Source organism: Lethenteron reissneri, unplaced genomic scaffold (genome assembly GCF_015708825.2).
Source record: "Lethenteron reissneri isolate LAM-NWPU_2019-01 unplaced genomic scaffold, ASM1570882v1 scaffold_598, whole genome shotgun sequence".
In the NCBI taxonomy this organism is placed as follows: domain Eukaryota; kingdom Metazoa; phylum Chordata; class Hyperoartia; order Petromyzontiformes; family Petromyzontidae; genus Lethenteron; species Lethenteron reissneri.
In genome coordinates this window covers 10,001-31,126 of record NW_026892120.1, presented here as the reverse complement: position 1 = coordinate 31,126, position 21,126 = coordinate 10,001, and the positions used below count along the sequence as shown (strand labels likewise).

The window sequence follows — 21,126 nt, the reverse complement described above, 5'->3', positions numbered from 1 at the left end:
TTCTACGTGACTTTACCGAAAGAACCAAGAAGATCTTCTCAACTACTTTACCCGGTGTACAGAAATGCTACAAAAAAACTCATTGTGGTCATTTGCCATGTCAAAGCCATCGAATCATCACGAACATCATATCGGATCACACAATAGTCCACTGTTTACCCAGCAAAAGCCTCTTTTGGGATTCAATACACTTTCTTCTTTTGGCCAAATCTTTTTTTTATAAAAATGCACGTGCAAGTGAAACTGGAATGAACAAATGAAAGCCTTGCATATAACGGGGATGTTTAAATCATCTTTACAAACGAGCCAGTGACCCGCCCATTGTTCCACTGGCATATCCTGGCCACCTAACAACCGAGTTTGGCTTGAATATCAATGATCTCCAAGTGATCCACCAACCCCACCTCAACATTGCTAGATTATCGCCTCCGTTGACAATGTTGCCATCTGAAAATAGTTATCAAGTGTAGTTGGGTGTCATCGTAATCACTAGGTTTACAATTTCCTTATAAACATGAATCAGACTACCCACTTAGTAGACTTCCCAATACAGCTGTAGACATGTGAAGGTGATGTGTTGACCCACTCTACATGACAGTGTATGGAGTTCTGAAGCCCATGTCTTTTGTGGGAGTGTCTGAATTCAAGACGCGTCTCCCTCCACTTCCCTCGGTGACCAGGAATATTGCCTCCTCGCCTAAATAGCACAAATGGGAGTTGGAATAATTAGGTGAACGTCAACATTGTTCTCTGCTCAAACAAGCATGAGGCAGCACTCATCTCCATGGCTGTCCCCTGGCCAGTGCTGGAAATTCCACATTCTCATGACAAAAACCAACCTCTCCTGTGTATTAGACAACCCGTTGACTTCCCACAGTGGAAATCATGTCCTCAACCTCAACGTTATGACGATAATAATGGGCGGAGTCACTTCTCAATCAGGACTGACCCCCCCCCTCCCCCAGCGTTGGGAGCGTGTGTCTAGCACGCGACGAATGGCACCACCACCTGGCAAGATATTATTGCCATCCATTTCCATAAAACATGGACAGCGAGCGGCTCCCAAGAGCCACTCCTTCATTGTGTGGCTTCGCGCGAGTCCACGATTAAAGCACGGCACTGCACACCCCCCCCCCCGCTACCCCACCCCAACTTTTGTCTTGACGAGAGCGCCACGACATCATTAAGGCACCGTTGCCGGGGGAACACGACGGCAGCAGCTGTGCCGATTGTTGGGGGTAAAGCGGTGGCCGTGTGCAGGGCCAAGGGATGCTCCGTCTCTGTGAACGGGGCAAGAAGCCATCGGGGGTTTTCAATCCCAGCCGGTGACGATCCTCGTCAGCCTGAGAATAAAGCATGCGCTGCTGGATCAGGCCAAAGGTAGAAGTGGAACGATGAAAGTTGCATCAGCAGGTTTCACCGAGCAAAGTAATAAAAATATGCTACTCGAGTCAAATTATCTCATAATATCCAGTTGTGACGAGGTCGTTAGAACTCGTTTCCATTGGCAGCCCTGAAAATCGGGTGTAAAAATACACACTTTCACTGTTGATTCAACCGTCAATCAGTATTGGAACTTTCAACCTTCCGAGTTACATTATCCACGGACAGTGCCACTAAAACCACAGCAAAATACAATTTAGATGTCACTCAATCTTAGCGTAGCTCCACTTTGAGGAGTACATGTTGCAGTTTTCCAAGCAATGTTCACTCTTAAGAACACATAGAAGTGCGCCATCTAGTATTCAGCCAAAGATCACTACTAAAGCAAATTTGAGTGCTCTGATCAACGTCTCCTGGCAATTAAACTTCAATTGCAAAACATGATTTAATTTCAATTGCAAACAATGAGCCAGTGCAGGTTGCCCAATGAGTTCAGCACACCTACATTTTACGAATGTTCTTGCCTGTCAAAACACAAGTTGTGCTTCTGGCAGCAAAGAGCTGCTGCTCACAGCATACCAGCACAATGGAGAGGTAATGAGCACTCCCTACACACACCGATCCACCCATGACATATGAATGGCACAAACGAGAACCGCTTGTACACACTACACCACACGTACGTAATTTTGGGCCGCACGATGCCACAGGTCAGCCCCGGTTGAGCAATGTGCTGGCAACACATGGGTAAGTATTTGAGACGAAGGGTCTACTCAAACGAGCAATGGGGCGGTGATCATCTGCTGGTGGTGTAAATTCAACATCCTCGTGGCAGGGCCAGTTGATCAACGGGACAACTACTGACGACTTCCCACAGGCTCACTCATGTTATTGACCCACCCCCCTCCCCCATGGACGATTGGCTTGGATGAACCCAGACTTCAATGTGCAGCTTTCCAAAAAAGCAGCACCGCCCAACTAGACCCGTGCTTGGAAACTTAGTTCCAGCACAAACCCGGATTCCAAATACGAATATAGTATGAAACAAAAATATGTAGTAAAAAATAGCAGCATTAAGAATGTTCTGGAAGGAGAGCGCAAGACACACTTTGACAAACTAAAAAAAAAAACAATAATTTGTTTCATTCGTCATAATCAAGGACCAGAACAAACATGTCAGGAATATAACAAATGTGCAGTAAATAACTATACAGGAACGATGTGCTTATATGAAACGGAAGTTGGCAAGTGAGGGATGTGAATATCGCTTTAAACAGCTGTAAATCAGTGCTGGATCGATGTAACAAAGTGCCTAAAGAAGTGGGGTTTGTGGATCACATACAGATCATCGTGAGCTTGGAGATTCCTTCACCTGCTGGGCCACTAGATGGCAGGTGACGGTACAGAAAGTGAGCTCATGAAACATTTTCGCAGAACTTTCAGCGTAATCTGCTTGCAAGATTTCGTCTCTAGGTAATCTGGCTTTCATCTCAACATGCAAAGCAAAATGAATGTGGCAAACATCTCGATGTAGAAACATAAAAAAAAAGTGTCTTGGGACTCAGTGAGGCTTTTGCTGGTTAAATAAAGAACTATTTTTATTTTTGTTATTTCAAACCGAATGCTCGTCCTTGGCGCGTTTGACGCACTCATCTCGGTCTGCTCAGCCGCAACAGAGTTTCCCCTTGCGGAGACGAACACGCACACCTGGGGTCTGAAAAGCAGCCTCCCAGAGGTAAATTCCCACAGAAGCGCAGCCGTGAGTCCTTGCAACTTCAGGGAGAGAACCGACACCTGCGAGCATGGCGACTGCTGCTATGGCAAAACCCAGCGCTGGCCAGCCGGCGTTTCTGACAAAGAGGGGTAGCTTCCAAAAAAATCAACGCCTCGCAAACGAACAAAACACATACATCGACTGTACAAATCAAATAACATTTTAAACAGGTACCATTCTATGTTCATTATGTCACGTTCCAAAACAACAAGGACAGCAAATAATTTGAAGGTCGAAGCTAAAGCCCTGGGAGTGGAGTCAAACATTGACATTTCCCTTCAGGTGTGTTGGTACTAAACTTAGCATATTGTCTGTGGGATGCATGGATGCCTGGTGAATTCATAAATGGAAGTTATTATTTGGTCGCGAAGGCATCCCACCTGCTCAAACAAGCACGCTGCAGTGCGATGGCTATTCCTCATTTCCAGACAGGAGTCATTCACCTGGTAGGATGATCACTGTTGACTTCCCACTGATGCTGCTTATGTTATTGAGCTTCAAAGGGCCGAATCAACTCTCAAGGAACTTTTTGGTAGAGTCAAGCAGTCTAACCAAAGCACGATTGTGGATGGCGAGATGCTAGAAGAAGCCAAGCACCACTGCGTACAACCAGGTCACACATTCAAAATTACATTCAGGACTCGACTTGGTCCTTCGTAAAAATGACGACCAATTTGATAGAAGCCACCAGTGATTGTCCTACGGAAAGTGGTCTCTGTCAAAGGAATGCAGCATTTCTACCAATGGCTGAGGGTTTTCAAGAGAAATGATTATTTCCAAATGCTAAACATGGAGCTGGTTGGAAATGTTTAACTTTTGAGTCACCCAACAGCAACAAATATCAATTCTGCCCTCACAAGTTAGAAATCAGAAGTGGGGTTAGGGGTTGTATAATGTACTTCCTGGCCCCGCAAAGTTAGCACCACACTCATGAGCCTAGTGTAATGCATGGGTCAGATGAGGCCACAAGAACAAGATTGAAAATCACTGCACCAACTCCACACACACACCGACGTCCTACGCTAAAGCATTTGGCGATAGAAGCTGGGATCCAGCTCAATATTGCTGACAAAGCCATCATGTCGTCACGTATTGCGGGTAATAAATAAGACTGATGTTTGCATCATCGCTGAAATAAAATAACATTGAAGTCCACCGATGAAAAGGTCTTCCAGATAAACTTTTGTTTTTATAGAGGCATGTGTTTAACCGAAGCAAACTATGCTCGTGGATGTGTCTTGGTTTATAACGTCATGCAACCCCGTCGTATTAATCCATTGGGCAGCAGTGCCAATGGCTCAGGCAAAACCAAAACCGGCTCGGGATTTGCATTGTTGAAACAAGTGCCACTGGGAAACACTGGTTCAGAAAGGCATTTGGTTTGGTAGCCAAAGCTGAGGTGTCGTCACAGCCAATACCAGTATTACCAGACCTTACCATCGCTTCCCTGTCTGCCAGATACCACAGCTGTTGTGCAGCAATCAACCAACAACCGAGTCAACCTACAAATTTTGTATCCCAACATTTGGCTTCAGAGCTTTCCCCTTGGTCACCAACATCTGGGTACCACTCCAATGTCTGTCTCAATGATGCCTGTCTTAATAACCTGCTCTCCATCCGGAGTTTTTTTCATATATACATAAAAACAACTTAGTGAGTCGACTTCAATGTTACCTAAATTCAGCAGATAACTCAACTTTAATTATTTAACATCACGGGGGTTGCCTTCAAACAAACCAATCTGATGTGGACAATGACAGTAGGCAAGATGTAGGGAAGAGGCTTACAACTAGGGCTCTATCTAAAGATGAACTATGATTCTCAAGAATATTTCTCAGATATCTCCTGCACTGGGATGCGTGGCCAATTAATAATTTAGCAATGTTTTTCATATTGGAGGATATCAGACCACCCATAAAAGAAAGCTAAACTATTTTTTTTTATTTTACCATGTAAGGCCCACTGAGATATATAGCTCTTTTTCAGAAGTGACCTGGCCACAAATGATAGCTCAATGAAGAGGCTTATCACATGGAAACATAGCAGCCAAATACTCAAAACGCATGTTTCTAAATGCGGAGGAAAAAAAAACGGAAGACCCGGAGAAAAAATCCACGCGGCCACGGGGAAAACATGCAAACTCCAAATATACAGCAGGCGTCAGGGCCGGGATCGAACCCACGACCTCCTGTATACCAGGGCGAGGTAGTTAACATCTCGCCGCCGTGGCGTCACATATCAGTGATGTACGAGACAGGGCTTCTGTATTGAATGAGGCAGTGGCTCTACACTGGGTGCATTACTGTGGCTGGCAGTTAAGGGGACACAGTTTGCACGATAAACATTTTTAAATCCTTTATATTAAGTTTGCTTGCTTGCGCGCTTACGACCGTGCAAATCTTTCGGTCGTTTTTTAACGCACTTCCCGTGATCCAATCGAGCTGACATTTTGCACACAGACTCGTTGTGCGTGACAATTTATTTTCGTGAAATTTTTTTCCCAAAATTTTACACTTTTTAGGTAAAAAAAAATTATATTTAATTCCCAATTGCTTAATGGTGGCAGGCAATCATCTGACCCATAGGTGGCAGCCATCTCAAGCCAGAGGACGAGAGGACTCTAGCCACCCGTTTCAAAGACCAATGTGGGCTGGGTTGTGGCCCATTGAACACGCATATAAAGGATTTATAGTGAAAAACTTTGTTTTTACGGGTTAATTTTTTACGACTCAAATTCATTTTCTAGCCGGCTTCAAAAGGACAAAAAATATATACAGATGATTGTAGCTCTAAATAAATCTTGGTGACTTCTTATCAATGGCCGGATGCACGCGGATGAAAATGTGAGTTTTAATTAAGCACTACTCCCCTACTGAACACGTGGAAACTGCGCGACAGGGCGCCAAATTCTTTCAGCCATAGTGGATACAAATTAAAAATAAAAAGGCACAATTCATTCTTCCGCAGTAGTTTTTTTTTACTTTTCATTTCCAAGATTTGAAAAACCCTGCTCAAAATAATCATTTGTTTGTAAAACGGCATCGAAAAGCCCACTTAAAAAAATATAATAACATTATTATTATAATATAAAAAAAATCATGCATTTTGTCAAAGACGTCATCGGTTTTGAGTGCTTGTGTGAAGCTGGCACGATGAAAGTCAAACTGCTGTGCCCCAAAAACCCAAGTCGCATCAACAAACGCGCTCCACTCTCCCATGGGGGCTTAGCAATAATTATTGTTTTCTCCTGGACGCGAGTCCTGGTGAAAGACCGGAGTAAAAATGAGAAACAATTCACTTAACTGCCAAAGCCAAATTCAGCAACATTTCATTTCCGAATGAAACATAAAACAGGCAATAAAATAAAAGTCCGAAAACCAAATGTTTTAAGATACTGGGTCAAGCTTTTACACCTACAGGAGATAATTTGGCACCGTGTGGCTGCAAAGATGTGGGATCCGGTTCCAAAACCTTTATGCAGAAACGGAGCGGTTCTGGGCGAGACGCGCTGGTGACACGCGGCTTCGGCAGGCAGAACCAACGATGCTGAAGAAATCGAACCCCCCCTCCGCGTGTGTGTGCTGCTGCAACTGAAATGAAGCACTCGCTCGAAAGCCCCGGCATTGAGGCCCCAACTGCCCAGAACAACGTGGGACTCGGTAACACTGCCGTGACACGGCAGCACCAGTCGCAAGGCAAACTCCGCAAGCACTCTTTCGCTTGGCCAGTACCAAAAGCCATGTGTTGGTCTCCCGACGGGCAAAGCATTTGCTCCCCTCAGCTTTCCTCTTCTGAGTCATTAATTTGATTCTTCTAGTCGTGCTGTTTTCCCTCCTTTTTTTCCCCAATTCAAAATGTTTTTCTTTGCTCCATTGTTGTGGCATTTTTCACTTCCGACTGAAAAAAACTCGGCAGTTGGGAGAGAGAGAGAAAAAGAGTCTTCCGCCCGCAAACGGACGCTCACCGTCCCCACCCGTTTTGTTTAACCTCGTCTCGTCCTCACTTTCTCTCGTTTAGTCGTCTGCGCCGAGACGTGACCGGAGGGGGGGGTGGGGGGTTGAGATGCCACCGTCCCCTTACTGGTTGTTTTTGGCCTTGGCGTGCGTGAGGATGTGCGACTTGAGGTTTGTTGACTGTGCAAACTTCTTGCTGCAGCCATCGAAGGGGCAGACATACGGTCGGTCGCCTGTGTGGATGCGCACGTGCGTGCGCAGGTTGAAGTCCAGCGAGAAGCGCTTGCCACAGCCTTCGAACGTGCACTAGGTGGTAGGGGGGCACAGGGTGTGATAGGAGAGAAGGGGTGTTAGAAGGATGCAGAACACTGGACTTCATAAACAACCTAGGTTCTTGCAATCAATAGTGAGGCATTAATTCTATACCCCGGGGTAACATTTATCTAGTATTCAGCCATGTGTTCAAAGAAAACCGAACATTAAAAACAATTCATGTTCAGAAGAATATTCAGTTGGGAAAAACATTCAATATATCAGTGACCACTTTGAAAGTCAATGGTTTGGTGTCTCTGCTCAAATGATGAAGGGGCAACACTATATCCACTGGTGGTCTCCCTGGCGAGTGGTGGAAATTTGACATTCCCAATTTGGGAGAATAATATTATTGACCGTTGACTTTGCACAAAGCGGTACTCATTTTGGAAAACCCATGAGGATAATGGGTTATGCTGAAAACTGTTGAGGACTTTCTGAGGCGTAAGTACATCAAATGGGTTCTAAAAATCCATATTTGTGGGTTTCCGAGTATTCCAGATTCCTTCCACTTGAAAAATGTTAATTCAATTGGCCCAACATCCCAATATAGAAGCCTCCTAAAAAAAGAGTCTAGAAACTTGGAGACATTTTCTTGAATAAACATAATTTTATTTCAACAAAATGTGTTTATTTCAATACAAATGTAACACTAAGACATTCGCCCCCTTCGGGTGAGTAAGTTTAGAAGCTAGAGTAAAAATAATACAAATGTAATTTGTATCAAAGGAAAACGCTGAACACAAGTTACATGCAAGATAGCGATTTCTTGAAACACTACCCCGCTGGTGGGAATAGCGAAGAGGAAAGAGAGGATGAGGGGAACCCAGAATCGTGAAGATGACCCCAGGTCAGCCAAGCTCCGACTCGCGTTAAAGACGCAACACAGATGTTGTCTGTAGTAGTCGCAAAGGTGGGCTTTGTATACTGGGCTATTTCTGAAATTATTGTTTAACTTTGTTTTTATATTCCGAGTGTAAAAATTAAACTTCCAGAGTGCCACAACAGCACCCTCTAGTGATGGAATTGGCGTTCAACTGCCTGAGGTGTACTGCACTGCATCACTCCATTACTGATATATTGTAATTCAGGAGTACAGCATTACCAATACATACACAATTAGTACGTATTGTGTACTATGCTAATGCTGGTGAATATGACTGGTTATATAGGACACCAAATGATCCTACGACTCCCCAGACCATTAATGCACTGCAAATCTGCACACGAAGGCATCCATGCAACCTCACCACAAAGCTGTAGCCAACACCAGTACAGAATCAGAATTTTTATTTAGACCGGAAGAATCCGATGAGCTATGAAGCTCCTTTTCACAGATGTCCAGTATCAGCGGGTCAACAAGTGAACACAAATATATGTATTAATAACAACCTTAACATTAATAAATAGCATTAACATCACCCCATATCTTAAATAATAAACCCACAGCCTCAACACTAACCCATAGCATTAACACTGACCCACCACTTAAATAACCCACAACCTTAATGCTAACCCACGGCCCTCCAAGCTAGCCCATACTCTCAATGCCGACTTGCGGCTTTAACTCTGACCTGCGGCCTCAAAGCTAACCCATGGGCCTCAACACAAACCCACGACCTAAACATTGGGCAATGGTCTCACCAACCCACGGCCTCACCCACAGCTTCAACACTGACACATGGCTTCAACAATAATCAACAGCCTCAAAATTAACTGTCTTTTCACAAGCAGAGAGCACCAAAAGCCTGACTTTCCAGGGTCCAACAATCCATTGATTCACATTGTTATACTTAACATTACATGCCTTGAATTGATTAGTGTAAACGGTTCACGTGACCCCTGTAGCCACTAGAGGTCACTACATTCACTGTAATGCTAAAAAACGTTCTTGCGAGGTCACATATATAGTGCATTACGGGAGCCAGCATCCATTCATCTATGGAGCCCATTCCGCAGAGAATATAAAATATTTGTCTTGTTAGAAGCCAAGCTTCAAGTTTAATTTGTTTAACCAGGTAACACATCAAGAGACCAAGCTTGTCTCATTCGCAAATGTTGACCTGGGGCCACATCCGCCAGTAGTGGGTGACTGCTATGCAGAATCCCAATTGAGACATTTGTGGGTGTTTGAATTTGGGTCCCTGATGCCGGGGACACAATCACCTACAAAATGACACCAGGTGAGATTGAATGCCCAGTGCGTAGTATTATTAGGGTCATCACACCCCGCAATAATAATCAGGGCGGGCGGGCGGCCGCTAGTTTTCTAACCGTGAACCTCTGCAACACAACCGGCAAATGCGCTACCGCGAAGGCCAAGTCACCACCAGGGCATTTAGAGGTGAAATTAACTCCAATTTCCATAGGTTTCAACGGACACATAGCCCCGGGATCGAGAATGATTTTAGATGAATATGAAACAGCAGGCTACGGCTTATTGGGTTGAATCTTGCTCGCCGAGTTATTGCAATATTTTCCCTGCCGTACAAGTTAGGGGCCATCCATTTAGTACGTACGCGTGGAGGGGGGGTTAACCCAAATGCGTACTCTTGCGGATGGGGGGTCTACTGACAATGTACGTACGCATAGAAAACGGGGGGGGGGGGGGGGGTGAAGTCTCGATAATAATTTGTCTACATTGGTCTTCAAATGAGCTATCTGTTTGCTTAAACACATTAATATTATTCATCCTTGATCATTTCTATCGGCCGTTCTATAGGATTCGGGGGGGGGTGCGTCAAGCGTACGTACGCAGGTGGGGGGGTGTAAAAAGAACGCGTGCGTGCAGGGAGGGGTCAAGTTGACAGATTTTTGCATATGTACTAAATGGATAGCCCCTTATTACTCCAACACACCAGTTACCAAACACCAACCCAATGTTCCAAATGAGATATTACCAAATCTAAAATCCCATAAGAGCTCACGTGAAAAAAGACATCCCAACCAGAATTCAGTGAAAAATTTGTGAAACTTCAAATATTTGTGAAGATCACTATTTCGACACAATTATGTACTTCAAGTGGCTGGTTTATAAAACCCTGCAGTACACTTGGCAGTCTGCTCCACACGAACCGATGGTTCTACAGAACGATCACTTTTCAATATTTATCACGGTAGTGAGACAAGACTTGAGGTCGCGTGATTCGACTGACTTGAGGCGAGTTTGAGAGTGGCAGGCGGTGGTGGTGGGGGGGGCTATGGCCATGCTGACCTGAAAGGGCTTCTCGCCTGTGTGCACCAGCTGGTGCCGCTTGAGTTTGGAGCTCTCGACGAAGGCCTTGCCACACTCAGCGCACACGTGCACACGTGGCCCGTGGGTGTGCAGGTGTTTACGCATCGCAGAGTTGTCACGGAACATCTTGTTGCATCCCTGGAGCATGATAACGCGCGCACGCACACACGGGTACAACGAACGTACCCATGCAAAATCACAATTATGTATACTTACACGTACACTTACATAGATGCGTGCAGAGGTACACATATACAGGAATAAGAACACACATGTACGCATGTACAAAGACCCCCCCGAATAGCCTAACATAGTTTTGGAGCAAGTGCTGTTTGCGAGCATGGTACACGAGGGGGTGGGTAGTCAGCACCACGCCTGACAACCTTCGTCTCCTCAGTGGCAATGTTTTCACACCACACCAGATACTTACTTGAGGCCAAGTCGACCTAGATGGAGGCCCAGGATCGGTTCAGATAATGGTAACTGGTGTCGGCCGTGACCGGGAATTTAACTCGGAGTCAGCTAGTTCGTCGCGCAGCACGCTAACCACTGCACAACCTCTGTACATGTAGGCATGAATACAAATACTGTCAGACACGTGAAGGAGCATGTCATACACACAAGTATTGCGTGTCCCACTCACACATGCACAGATACACATACTGCTAGGTACATGTGAATGCCAATGAAGGTTAGGGATACTGCAAAGGATGAACCTATATATGGCAGCCTTTACATTTTGACCGACACCAGCTATAGTTTTTACGAATGCTGTTTATTTTAACAGTATAGACTGAAATTGAACAAATGATTTAACACCGAGTACACACATACATACATTAGCAAATCCCCATGCACTCTCACACCAGCATGCAAACAGGTGCCAAATGAACACGCAGACATGTAAACACAAACACTTGCACACATCTAGGAATATATCAAAGCATATAACCGAAATATATGCAACACCACCAACCACCCCGACACCACCACAGCATTGTGGCATGCAAGGTACTCATTTACAGGCCAAGTACACAACTGTTTGTTCAGCACTAGGGGTGTGGGCAGCCTACATCCTTAATGAAATACAAATCCACAATGCACCAGGTACTTGTTTACAGGCCAATCTCGTGGAGGGCCAGGTAAGGTCTAAACACCATTTGTCATTGGTTACCAAGTCGATGCATCTCTGCTGCAAAAACAAGAGGCAGGACTCGTATCCGATGGTGGAACAGAGCATGCGGTGGAAATTCTGCATTCCCATGGTGAGGCAGGATAACTGGTGTTGTGACTTCCCACCAAGTCGCATTAATTTCATTAGCCCTGGAGACCCGCAAGCGGGATTTGAACTCGCAACGTTACAACTGTGGGTCAAGTATTCTAAAACAAGTGCCATTGGGCCAGATACACTCATAGAATGTGTATGAAAACATTCCCATTCTTGCTTATAGGCTATTTGGGCAAGCAGTACTTTTAGCGAGTGCCTATTGAGCGGAGTGCGGTGTGTCGAGGCCAGAACGATGACTGACAAACCACCTTCTGTGCCTTCCCTTTGGTAACAGTATTTCGTTTTAAATGGTCCTCTTTGCGTTGTACTTTCGGAAAAAAAAGCCGCAAAGCATGAACAAAATGTGCCAGCTACATGCACACACACAACACTTAAGTAATCAATCACTTCATACAGTTAATAATTCATTTACCCATTTGGAAGCTTTTTAAAATTACATTGTATTTGTCTAGACACACCTAGATTGGTATTGATTTCCTAAATGCATTTTGTTATACAGTATATTGCTTATTCTTTCTTACCAATTATATCCCATTCGTATTATTGGTGTCAAGGCATGCAAAGGCGGCCCGTCCATCAGGACTCTTTCCGCACAGCTTCACATCAAACCGGGGAATGACCCTGCTACCCTATGAAGCAATCCGTGGACAAGTCTGAAACTACATGACAGCCGACACGGTACAGTGCAGGGGACTACAGCAGTCAAAGTAAAACATTGTGTAATGGGCAGCTACCCTGTGAACACTCCACTTTCAGTGTGTAACCACATAGCAAGAGGTAATTACTTTTATTTTAAGCGATAAACGATTGCAAAGACAATTAAAATGCTGCAAAAGTTTGCCATCATCAGCTTGGGTTCATGTGCAGCAGTTGCTTTCAAAGCAAACAGACCACAAACAATGCAAAGCCTACACAATCATATCACAGAGCTGTTGAGGTAAAGTAAACTGAACATGTTAATTTTGAAACAGTATCATAAAAGTAACCAAATAATCAGATTAGACTACATTGGAAATACCAAACACAAGACTACTTCTAAACAACTTGAGTGATATTGTTTTTAAAATTTATTCAGCGACTGATCGCTTTTCAAAAATGGCAGTATTAGGGTCTCAATGGCATACATAATAATGAAACAAATGTCTTGCTGCTCCATATCCATTATGGATTATCTGCCAATCACTATCTCTCGAAAATCAAACGGACCAAGTTGACCAAAATCAAAAGAGTTTTACCTATCCTGGCTTGATCACAACTTGGGCAAGATTCTTGTCCCAATAGGAGACACAAAATTAATGAAAAAGTCAGGCCATACTCAATCACGATCAGGTTGGCTGGAGTGAGCCATGCTTCAGAGGCAGTGAGCTCCCTTAACAATTGGATGTAGAGGGGGGGGGGTGTAAGGGGTACAGACCTTGTGTGGACAAGCGATCGTCCTTGGAGACTCCTCCTCCTTGGGTTTCCGGGGCTTCATTCTGGCGCAAGGGGAAAGAGGCAAGGCATGGAGGGCATGAAGGCAGGACATACAACATGCCCAACCTCAAATACCTCCACAACTGTATTCTACGTAAGCATTTTCTAAGTTAAATTTCCCAAAAAATATATGTACAATTAAATGGACTTGCTCCTCCCTACATTCATGACCATATGCTGCATCAAGCTCATTAAGATCCTCAGACTGTGCATTGCTAACTGTCCCACGGTCTAGGCTTCAGACTTGCGGTGATTGCAAATTGTGCCATCTAAACTCTGGAACTCTTTGCCTTTCAGGACTTCCAAGACACTGCACATCTTTCAAATCTCGACTAAAAACATATGTTTAAAATGGCTCTCGGTAGTTTTCAAACATCTTTTTGACTTCTTCTTTCCTTGGTTAATATTAACTAGTTCTGCCTTTTTATGCATAGCCTCCTGAGAATGATTGCTTAAGGGCACTTTTACATATTCTTGGGTCTCTCGGTAAAGTCACGTAAATAGGTTCAAAGAAAATAACAAAAAGAACAAATACCTATTGACGTGACTTTACCAAAAGCCCCAAGAATATGAATTCCTGCAGTCACGAAAGCTTTAAGTCAAGCACTTTATACATTTAAATTATTATTAGATACGACTCTTTTCACAGAAGTGGTTGATGGTGCTCATCAACTTTGGCAGCCATAAGCCCGTCATGTAAATTCCACATTCCTGTGGAGATGGAAAAATAACTCAAAAGTGGTACGACATGTTACGGACTGTGTCGGTATGAGGGCCGAAATGACCCCCACTTGGATTTGAACTTACAAAATTGAGACGGAGCCAAGCACTCAAAGCAACAGAGCCACATGGACAGGTAAGGTGGCTGTCCAGAATAAAACCCTGGAAACAAGTGCTTCCGGCATAACAGCCATGTCACAGCCATTATGAACGCCAAAGGGAGAGACATCAAAGCCACGCTATTGCTACAATATCCCTAACATAAGCACTCTTTGTTAGAAAATACTACCAAAGTAATGAATAAGTGAACCAATGGACAAGCTACGAATGTTCGGTGTGGCGACGGCATGCACACGCGTGCACCTTGCAAACTCCGCTAGCTGTTTTGGGTCTGAGAGGTCAACGCCAGGGATTCCGCCGGGCGGAAGCTTCTTGCCCGTGATGTACTCCGAGTAATCGGGCAGCGGCGAGCCTCCCGACACCACCTCCTCTGCCAAGTCCTCCGCCTCCCCGTCTGATTTCTTGTCATCCGCTGAATAGGACGTAGGAGGGGTCGGGGGTTGGAAAACGTTAAAGCATGGAGAAAACAAATATCGCGAGAATCGAGGATAATTTCCAAGACACCTTAAATGAGAGCAGCGGCCGTGATGAGACCAGACTCTCCTGCCAAGCACACTCCTGTAAACTTGTGCTACCCTCATTTTGAGAAAACACTTTAAAGACGCGGCAGGGAAAGCGTGATGAAAGTAGCACTGCAAGATGCCTCTGCAGTGGGAAACGCCGGCCAAGGGAGAAGATTTGGACAAGAACCAAAGGCTTCTGTCCTTTGCCAGGAGCCTTCAAAGGGTTGCAGCGCCTAAGGATAACATAAGCCTGTTTGTGGCCCCTGTCCGAAAGGTGTAGAGCATTTTTTTACCAGCCGAACTTAGGATAAGCTGTGATATTACTTACCTTGCTTAACTGCCCAACTGTGTTGTCTGTAGGGAGATAATAATTTGTGGATCCGTACAATAAATTAAATTCCTAAGGAAATATTAACAAATTCACTGAACTATACACTAAAATCGTACAGTCGTACAACAAGCAGTAAATTGCATGTGCAGGAATCTATTGTTTTAGATTCACACGTGTTTATATATTCTATACTCTTATCACTGTAGAATTAATTTACAAATCACGAGACCAAAAAACTAATCTAACAACCAGAAACCGTGCCAAATGGTAAAATTACATAAAATCGTGGAGGTGGTGATTTAATAGATCTCTGGGAGTTAGCTTTAAAACTCGACGACAAACATTACAAGACGTATAAATTGAACCTCAAACCGCCACGTGAATGGGACAAACACAAGATGATGAATGGCTCCAAAACAGGTGCTCGAGTGACACCCAAAGGTCTACGCAACCACGGGGAAACCCTCGACCCAGACGGCAGTGCTGATATAAGAGTAGATCTTGGTGCTCAGAAAATTAAACTTTTCCATTGCAGCAGGCAGCAGTCTGTCTACAAAAACCATGACAACGGCACACAAACATCAATCAAGTCATGGGTTCCTCGTTGCATAAAGAGTGCGAGACAGCGCTCATATTTTGGCGAGATATTTAACCTCATGGCATCATTTAGATAGCACAAACAGAACACAATAGGCCAGCGAACATTAAAAAAGAACTCAACTTTACTGCAATAGATGGGAGCTATAGATTGTATTGTAAACACCAATATGACGTGAAGAGCATTTGATGTACGATCACGGCTGATGATTAATTATATTTGCAAGTGTTTACTGGTCACGCAGTCCTCAGCCTTGCTCTTTTTTTATAGGCATGTGACGACTCACTACGTTGCTGCAATTCAGGGTCACAATTTCATCAATAATGGATTATTTTTGTTCTTTTTTTCCTTTGTGCTGGAGGTATTGCTGGTCTCGTCTGGATGCTGTTCTGTCGTCTCATTTGCCTTGTCCATATTTTTAGCGCAGTCTTCATTTTCACTCCGTTCCCCTCTTTGTACTGCCCGCTTATGTTCCGTCTCATTTGCTCCAATAACCATGAATCCTGACAGCTTCCAAGACGCACAATTTGATGTGCGAATCCTATTTTAAATCACACAATCGTTTCGCGTCTATTTCATAGCTCGGTTACCAATTTTGCTAAGGTTCTTAAGAGGAGGAAGACCTCGCAGAGAACGGCTTGACGATGTGAGAGCTTGGTGCCAAAAAGATGTCGCCACTACCTGAGCATATTGGCACAAGACGGAGGAAAGTGGAAACAACAAATGACGAAATATGCAACGGACACCTACGGGCGATCTGCCCATGGATTGTGATGATGGTATCGGCTATCTACGAAAGCATCACCCGGTCTTGAGACTTTTACAAGAGGTTCAGGCTCTGGTATGTTGGGACAAGTCCATTGATTGTATGGACATGACGTGAAACGCTTGGCCCCCTAACATCTTGCTGCCCATGCACTTCTAAATTTGCCCATTTAAACATCCGCACACGCTTCGGTTATAAACATTTCGGTGTACAAGTACATTCATCATTAGGGGTGTCAAGATGGATAAATTGATCAACAGCGTGCATCAAATCGCGCGTTAATCGATTAATTATTGTGAATGTAGGTTAATCATGCTGCCTGGATTCTCATAGCTCATTGGATTCCTCCAAGGATAAATAAAGATTCCGATTGTAAATTGCCCACAACGTTAAGAAGACTCGATTCTCGAATCTCTGCGGTAAAAAAACATCCCTTACGAAGCTATGTCAAACACAAACGTGTGTTGTCTGTGTGTACAGCATACAATAACACAACATATCCGGCTGGGTGGCGCTCTTGTTCAGATATTGGTGGATACAATCAGTGGCTCCGTCCATTCAAATGTCACCCGCCACAGGGATGTGTCCACCACTTGTATTCGGGGCTGCCAAAAAGATGAAAACCAATCTTTGCCCATCATGAGCAGGGGGGGGGGGGGCAACAGTTGTGGACTTTATATTTCTGGCATCTCTCTCAACTCCAGGGGGGGTGTGCGGGCAATGCGTGACAGTGGCCAGCGGGTGGCGTGAGGTTGCCGAGTAGCCGCGTGTGCCCAGCGAGAAGGGAGCGAGAGAGAGAGAGAGGGCAGTGAGTGAGCGTGGCTGTGTAGAGACAGAGAAAGTGAAAGGCGGCACGACGACGGCGAGCGAACTCGGTCGCTGCCCCACGACTCTCACGCACGCCGGAAAGCGTTAGAGTCGCCGTCGTGAGACGTGGGCGAGCCAAGGACGCGAGAGAGAGAGAGGAGCGTTGCCGTCGCCGGTTACACAAAAACTACCTACAAATACATCGCTTTGGGGAGACGAGATCGAAAAAAACGTCCTTGAACGCTTTACGCAACCGCGCACTTGTTTTTTTACGATTTGCGGGCGCCGTCTGCTGTACGAGACGGCACAATCCTCAGCGCCACGACACGCGCACAACAAAAACACCCCCCCACCCCAAGCCTTTCTCTCTCGTACACATCACTCACAAAAAAAACCCAAATAAATTTGCGCGCGACGCACTACGAAAACGTCGCTGCTCGCCGCGGGCGCGAAAAATATATCGATCCATGAGGAGAAGGGTGCATCGGGGCACGCTGCGAGCGGCAGAATCGTCGAGCGAAGCGGCGGCCCTCCCGGGGCCCCCCGCGCCAAAACGCGGCGGCCATGACGCCGCCATCTTCCCCGCCGCCATTGAAGTTACGGGGGGGGGAAGATGGCGGCGCCCAGGGGCCAGCGCAGCAGCACGGGGCCGAGCCGCGCGGCGAGCGAGAGAAGGAAGCTCTCGTTCGCTCCACTCCTCCTCTCGCTCGTCCACGACAACAAAACAATTACCACTCGACATTTATGCGGGGAGACGAAAGAGAACGCATCGTATTCGAGGCGCGCGAAGCTTTTTCTCGCTTTCTCCCCCCTCCTCCTCCTCCTCGCCCCGAAAGCTTCGCGCGCGCGCGAGTCTCGGGGTAGAAATTGCGACGAGCGAAGCGCCGCTCGTCCGCCTCGCCGCGGCTTCGTCGTTGTGAGTTTGTGTTGTTTGTCGCGAGCAGCCGGAGGCTGAGCTCGTTTGCTCTCTCTCGGTCTTATCGTCTAAAGTTCAAACGCGTTCCCCCCATTCAATGGTCGTCGGGAAGGGGCGTTCGTGTGGCCGGCTCCTGGCGGCGTGCAAGTCCCACGCCGCCGTGGGTCTTAAGATTAATTGCGTTTTAGTTCAACATCGGACGATGGGTGGTAATGGTTTGGCAAGACTTGCGAGTTTAAAGATGCGTTTTGTAAAAATAAGACCCAAGATAATGGGATGCAGTCTAGATCGAATACTATACCCCACAATAAAGCTGACTTCACATTTACACTGTAATGTTTACAGTAACACGTAAACACAATGTACCCGCAAATAAACATTCGACCACTCAACGTGTCCGGCAGTCATGAGTGGATGGTGGCGAGACGTGAGGCATGGACGTTCTCAGTGAATTGTGATCTATTCACTTAAATGGGAAACGACTGATAGAAGTCAAACAACTCGAGACAGCCAGACATGATGATGATGAACACCACATGGACCCGCCAGACAACACCACGAGGCCTGTTGTTGATCGACTGTGGTGGTGAGCACAGTCCACAACACTCGACAATAACACGAAGTGATTGTGTGATGCTGACGGACGAGGGTCATCGTTGTCGAGAAGTGACCGAATGGTGCTCACACTCCCCACAACATGACAATGTTGTCGATGGCCAACCACGCGAAACTCACCTGAGGCCCACATCGTGACCGAGAATTCCCCTTCCAGGGTCTTGATCTGAACTTTCTTCTGCTCCCAGCGGCGCGGCGGCCTTTCGGGCAGCACCTCGCCGGCCTCCAGCTGGTAACCCCGCCTGACCGAGCCACCTCCTCCTCCCCCCTTCTTCCCACCTCCCTTCTTCGACGGTCTCGCCCTGGCCGCCGCCAGCGCAGTGGACGGGACGGACGAGGTGGTGATGGTGGTGATGGTTGTGTTGGGCTGCATTGCGGCCAGAGACCTCTCGATAAGATCGTCATCGTCATCTTCGTCGTCCTCCTCCTCGTCGTCCTCTTCCTCCTCCTCCTCGTCGTCCTCATCTTCCTCCTCCTCTTCGTCCACGGGCACGGGGATGAGGATGTGGTGCTGTTGGTGGTGGTCCTCGTAGGCCGACACGGTGAGGCCGCCGCCGTCATCGTCGTCGCCCACGAGCTCCTCCCGCGTCTGCACCAGAATCACCTCCTGCTGCTGCAGGTGCAGGTGGTGCTCGTGCTGCTCTATGGGCTGCAGGGCGATCATGCCCGGCGAGTGGCCGTCCACCTCCATGAGCGCCGAGCCCAAGGCTTCCACGGCGATCGTCTCCACCTCGATCTCGTGCAGCTCCACAATATCGGCGGGCATCTCGCCGCCCTCCGTGATGTACAGCGCGTCGCTCGCCTCCATCTCCGCGAGCCCCGGGGCCGGGCCCTGCCTCCTCCTCCTCCCTCCTCTCACTCTCTCCCGGCTCGTCCCGTTCAGCCGAGGGCTCCTCCTGCTGCTGCTGCTACCGCTGCCGCCGCTGGGTGACTCAAAGCCACTCGCCGCCCTCGCGTCTCCCGCCTTCTGCCTCTGCTGCTCGCACGGCCCCGCCTCCTTATCCTGGCCCCGCCTACTTACCCTGGCCCCGCCTACTTACCCTGGCCCCGCCTACTTATCCTGGCCCCGCCTCCTTACCCTGGCCCGCCTACTTATCCTGGCCCCGCCTCCTTACCCTGGCCCCGCCTACTTATCCTGGCCCCGCCTACTTATCCTGGCCCCGCTCCTATCGGCCCTTATCCTGGCCCCGCCTACTTACCCTGGTCCCGCCTCCTTATCCTGGCCCCGCCTCCTTACCCTGGCCCCGCCTACTTATCCTGGCCCCGCCTCCTTACCCTGGCCCCGCCTACTTATCCTGGCCCCGCCTCCTTACCCTGGCCCCGCCTACTTATCCTGGCCCCGCCTACTTATCCTGGCCCCGCCTCCTTATCCTGGCCCCGCCTACTTATCCTGACCCCGCCTCCTTATCCTGGCCCCGCCTACTTATCCTGGCCCCGCCTACTTATCCTGGCCCCGCCTACTTACCCTGGCCCCGCCTCCTTATCCTGGCCCCGCCTACTTATCCTGGCCCCGCCTCCTTACCCTGGCCCCGCCTCCTTACCCTGGCCCCGCCTCCTTATCCTGGCCCCGCCTCCTTACCCTGGCCCCGCCTACTTACCCTGGCCCCGCCTACTTACCGTGGCCCCGCCTCCTTATCCTGGCCCCGCCTCCTTACCCTGGCCCCACCTACTTACCCTGGCCCCGCCTACTTACCCTGGCCCCGCCTACTTACCCTGGCCCCGCCCCCTTACCCTGGCCCCGCCTACTTACCCTGGCCCCGCCTCCTTATCCTGGCCCCACCCCACTTTGTAGGCCCCGCCTAGTTTTCCGGCGACTCCGCCCACGTTCGGCTGTATACCGCCCACCTCCTCGGCCGCCTCTTCAAATCCCCGTTACACTTTCGTCAATAAAACTGTGCGGCCCTGAAAAAGAATAAATATTTGCAGTTTAATGGTCGACGTTTCGGGGCAGAGCCCCCCCTCCCTCCCTCCCTGCTTCACAACAGAGAGACTCGCGGCGTCTCCACTCTCCCAAATCCTATCCAATGTTGCCTCTTTGCCCTCTGTGTTATGATGTCAAGGACCATTGCCCGAAACGTCACCTTGTTTATATTATTTTCAAAGCCGCAACGCTTTCTTGTTGCCTTTCGTTCAATGAGTGCCCCCCTCCCCCGCCCTTATAGCCCCCGCCCCCTCCGACTGTAGCCCGCCCCTTATGCTGTAGCCCCGCCTCTCTGGTTGTAGCCCCGCCCTCTCTGGTTGTAGCCCCGCCTCTCTGGTTGTAGCCCCGCCCCTCCGACTGTAGCCCCGCCCCTCCGACTGTAGGCCCCGCCTCTCTGGTTGTAGCCCGCCT

General features: G+C 47.5%; 1 protein-coding gene across 1 annotated transcript; it reads right to left on the bottom strand.

Moving 5' to 3' along the window:
- LOC133339951 (transcriptional repressor protein YY1-like) lies at positions 1-19,733 on the bottom strand. Its single transcript, XM_061548056.1, has 5 exons — positions 18,915-19,733; positions 14,502-14,670; positions 13,360-13,420; positions 10,637-10,795; positions 1-7,416 (listed from the first exon to the last, which is right to left on the bottom strand). The coding sequence occupies exons 1-5, from the start codon at positions 19,600-19,602 to the stop codon at positions 7,234-7,236; spliced, it is 1,260 nt and encodes a 419-aa protein (XP_061404040.1). The 5' UTR covers positions 19,603-19,733; the 3' UTR covers positions 1-7,233.
- Positions 19,734-21,126: the final 1,393 nt, after the last annotated feature.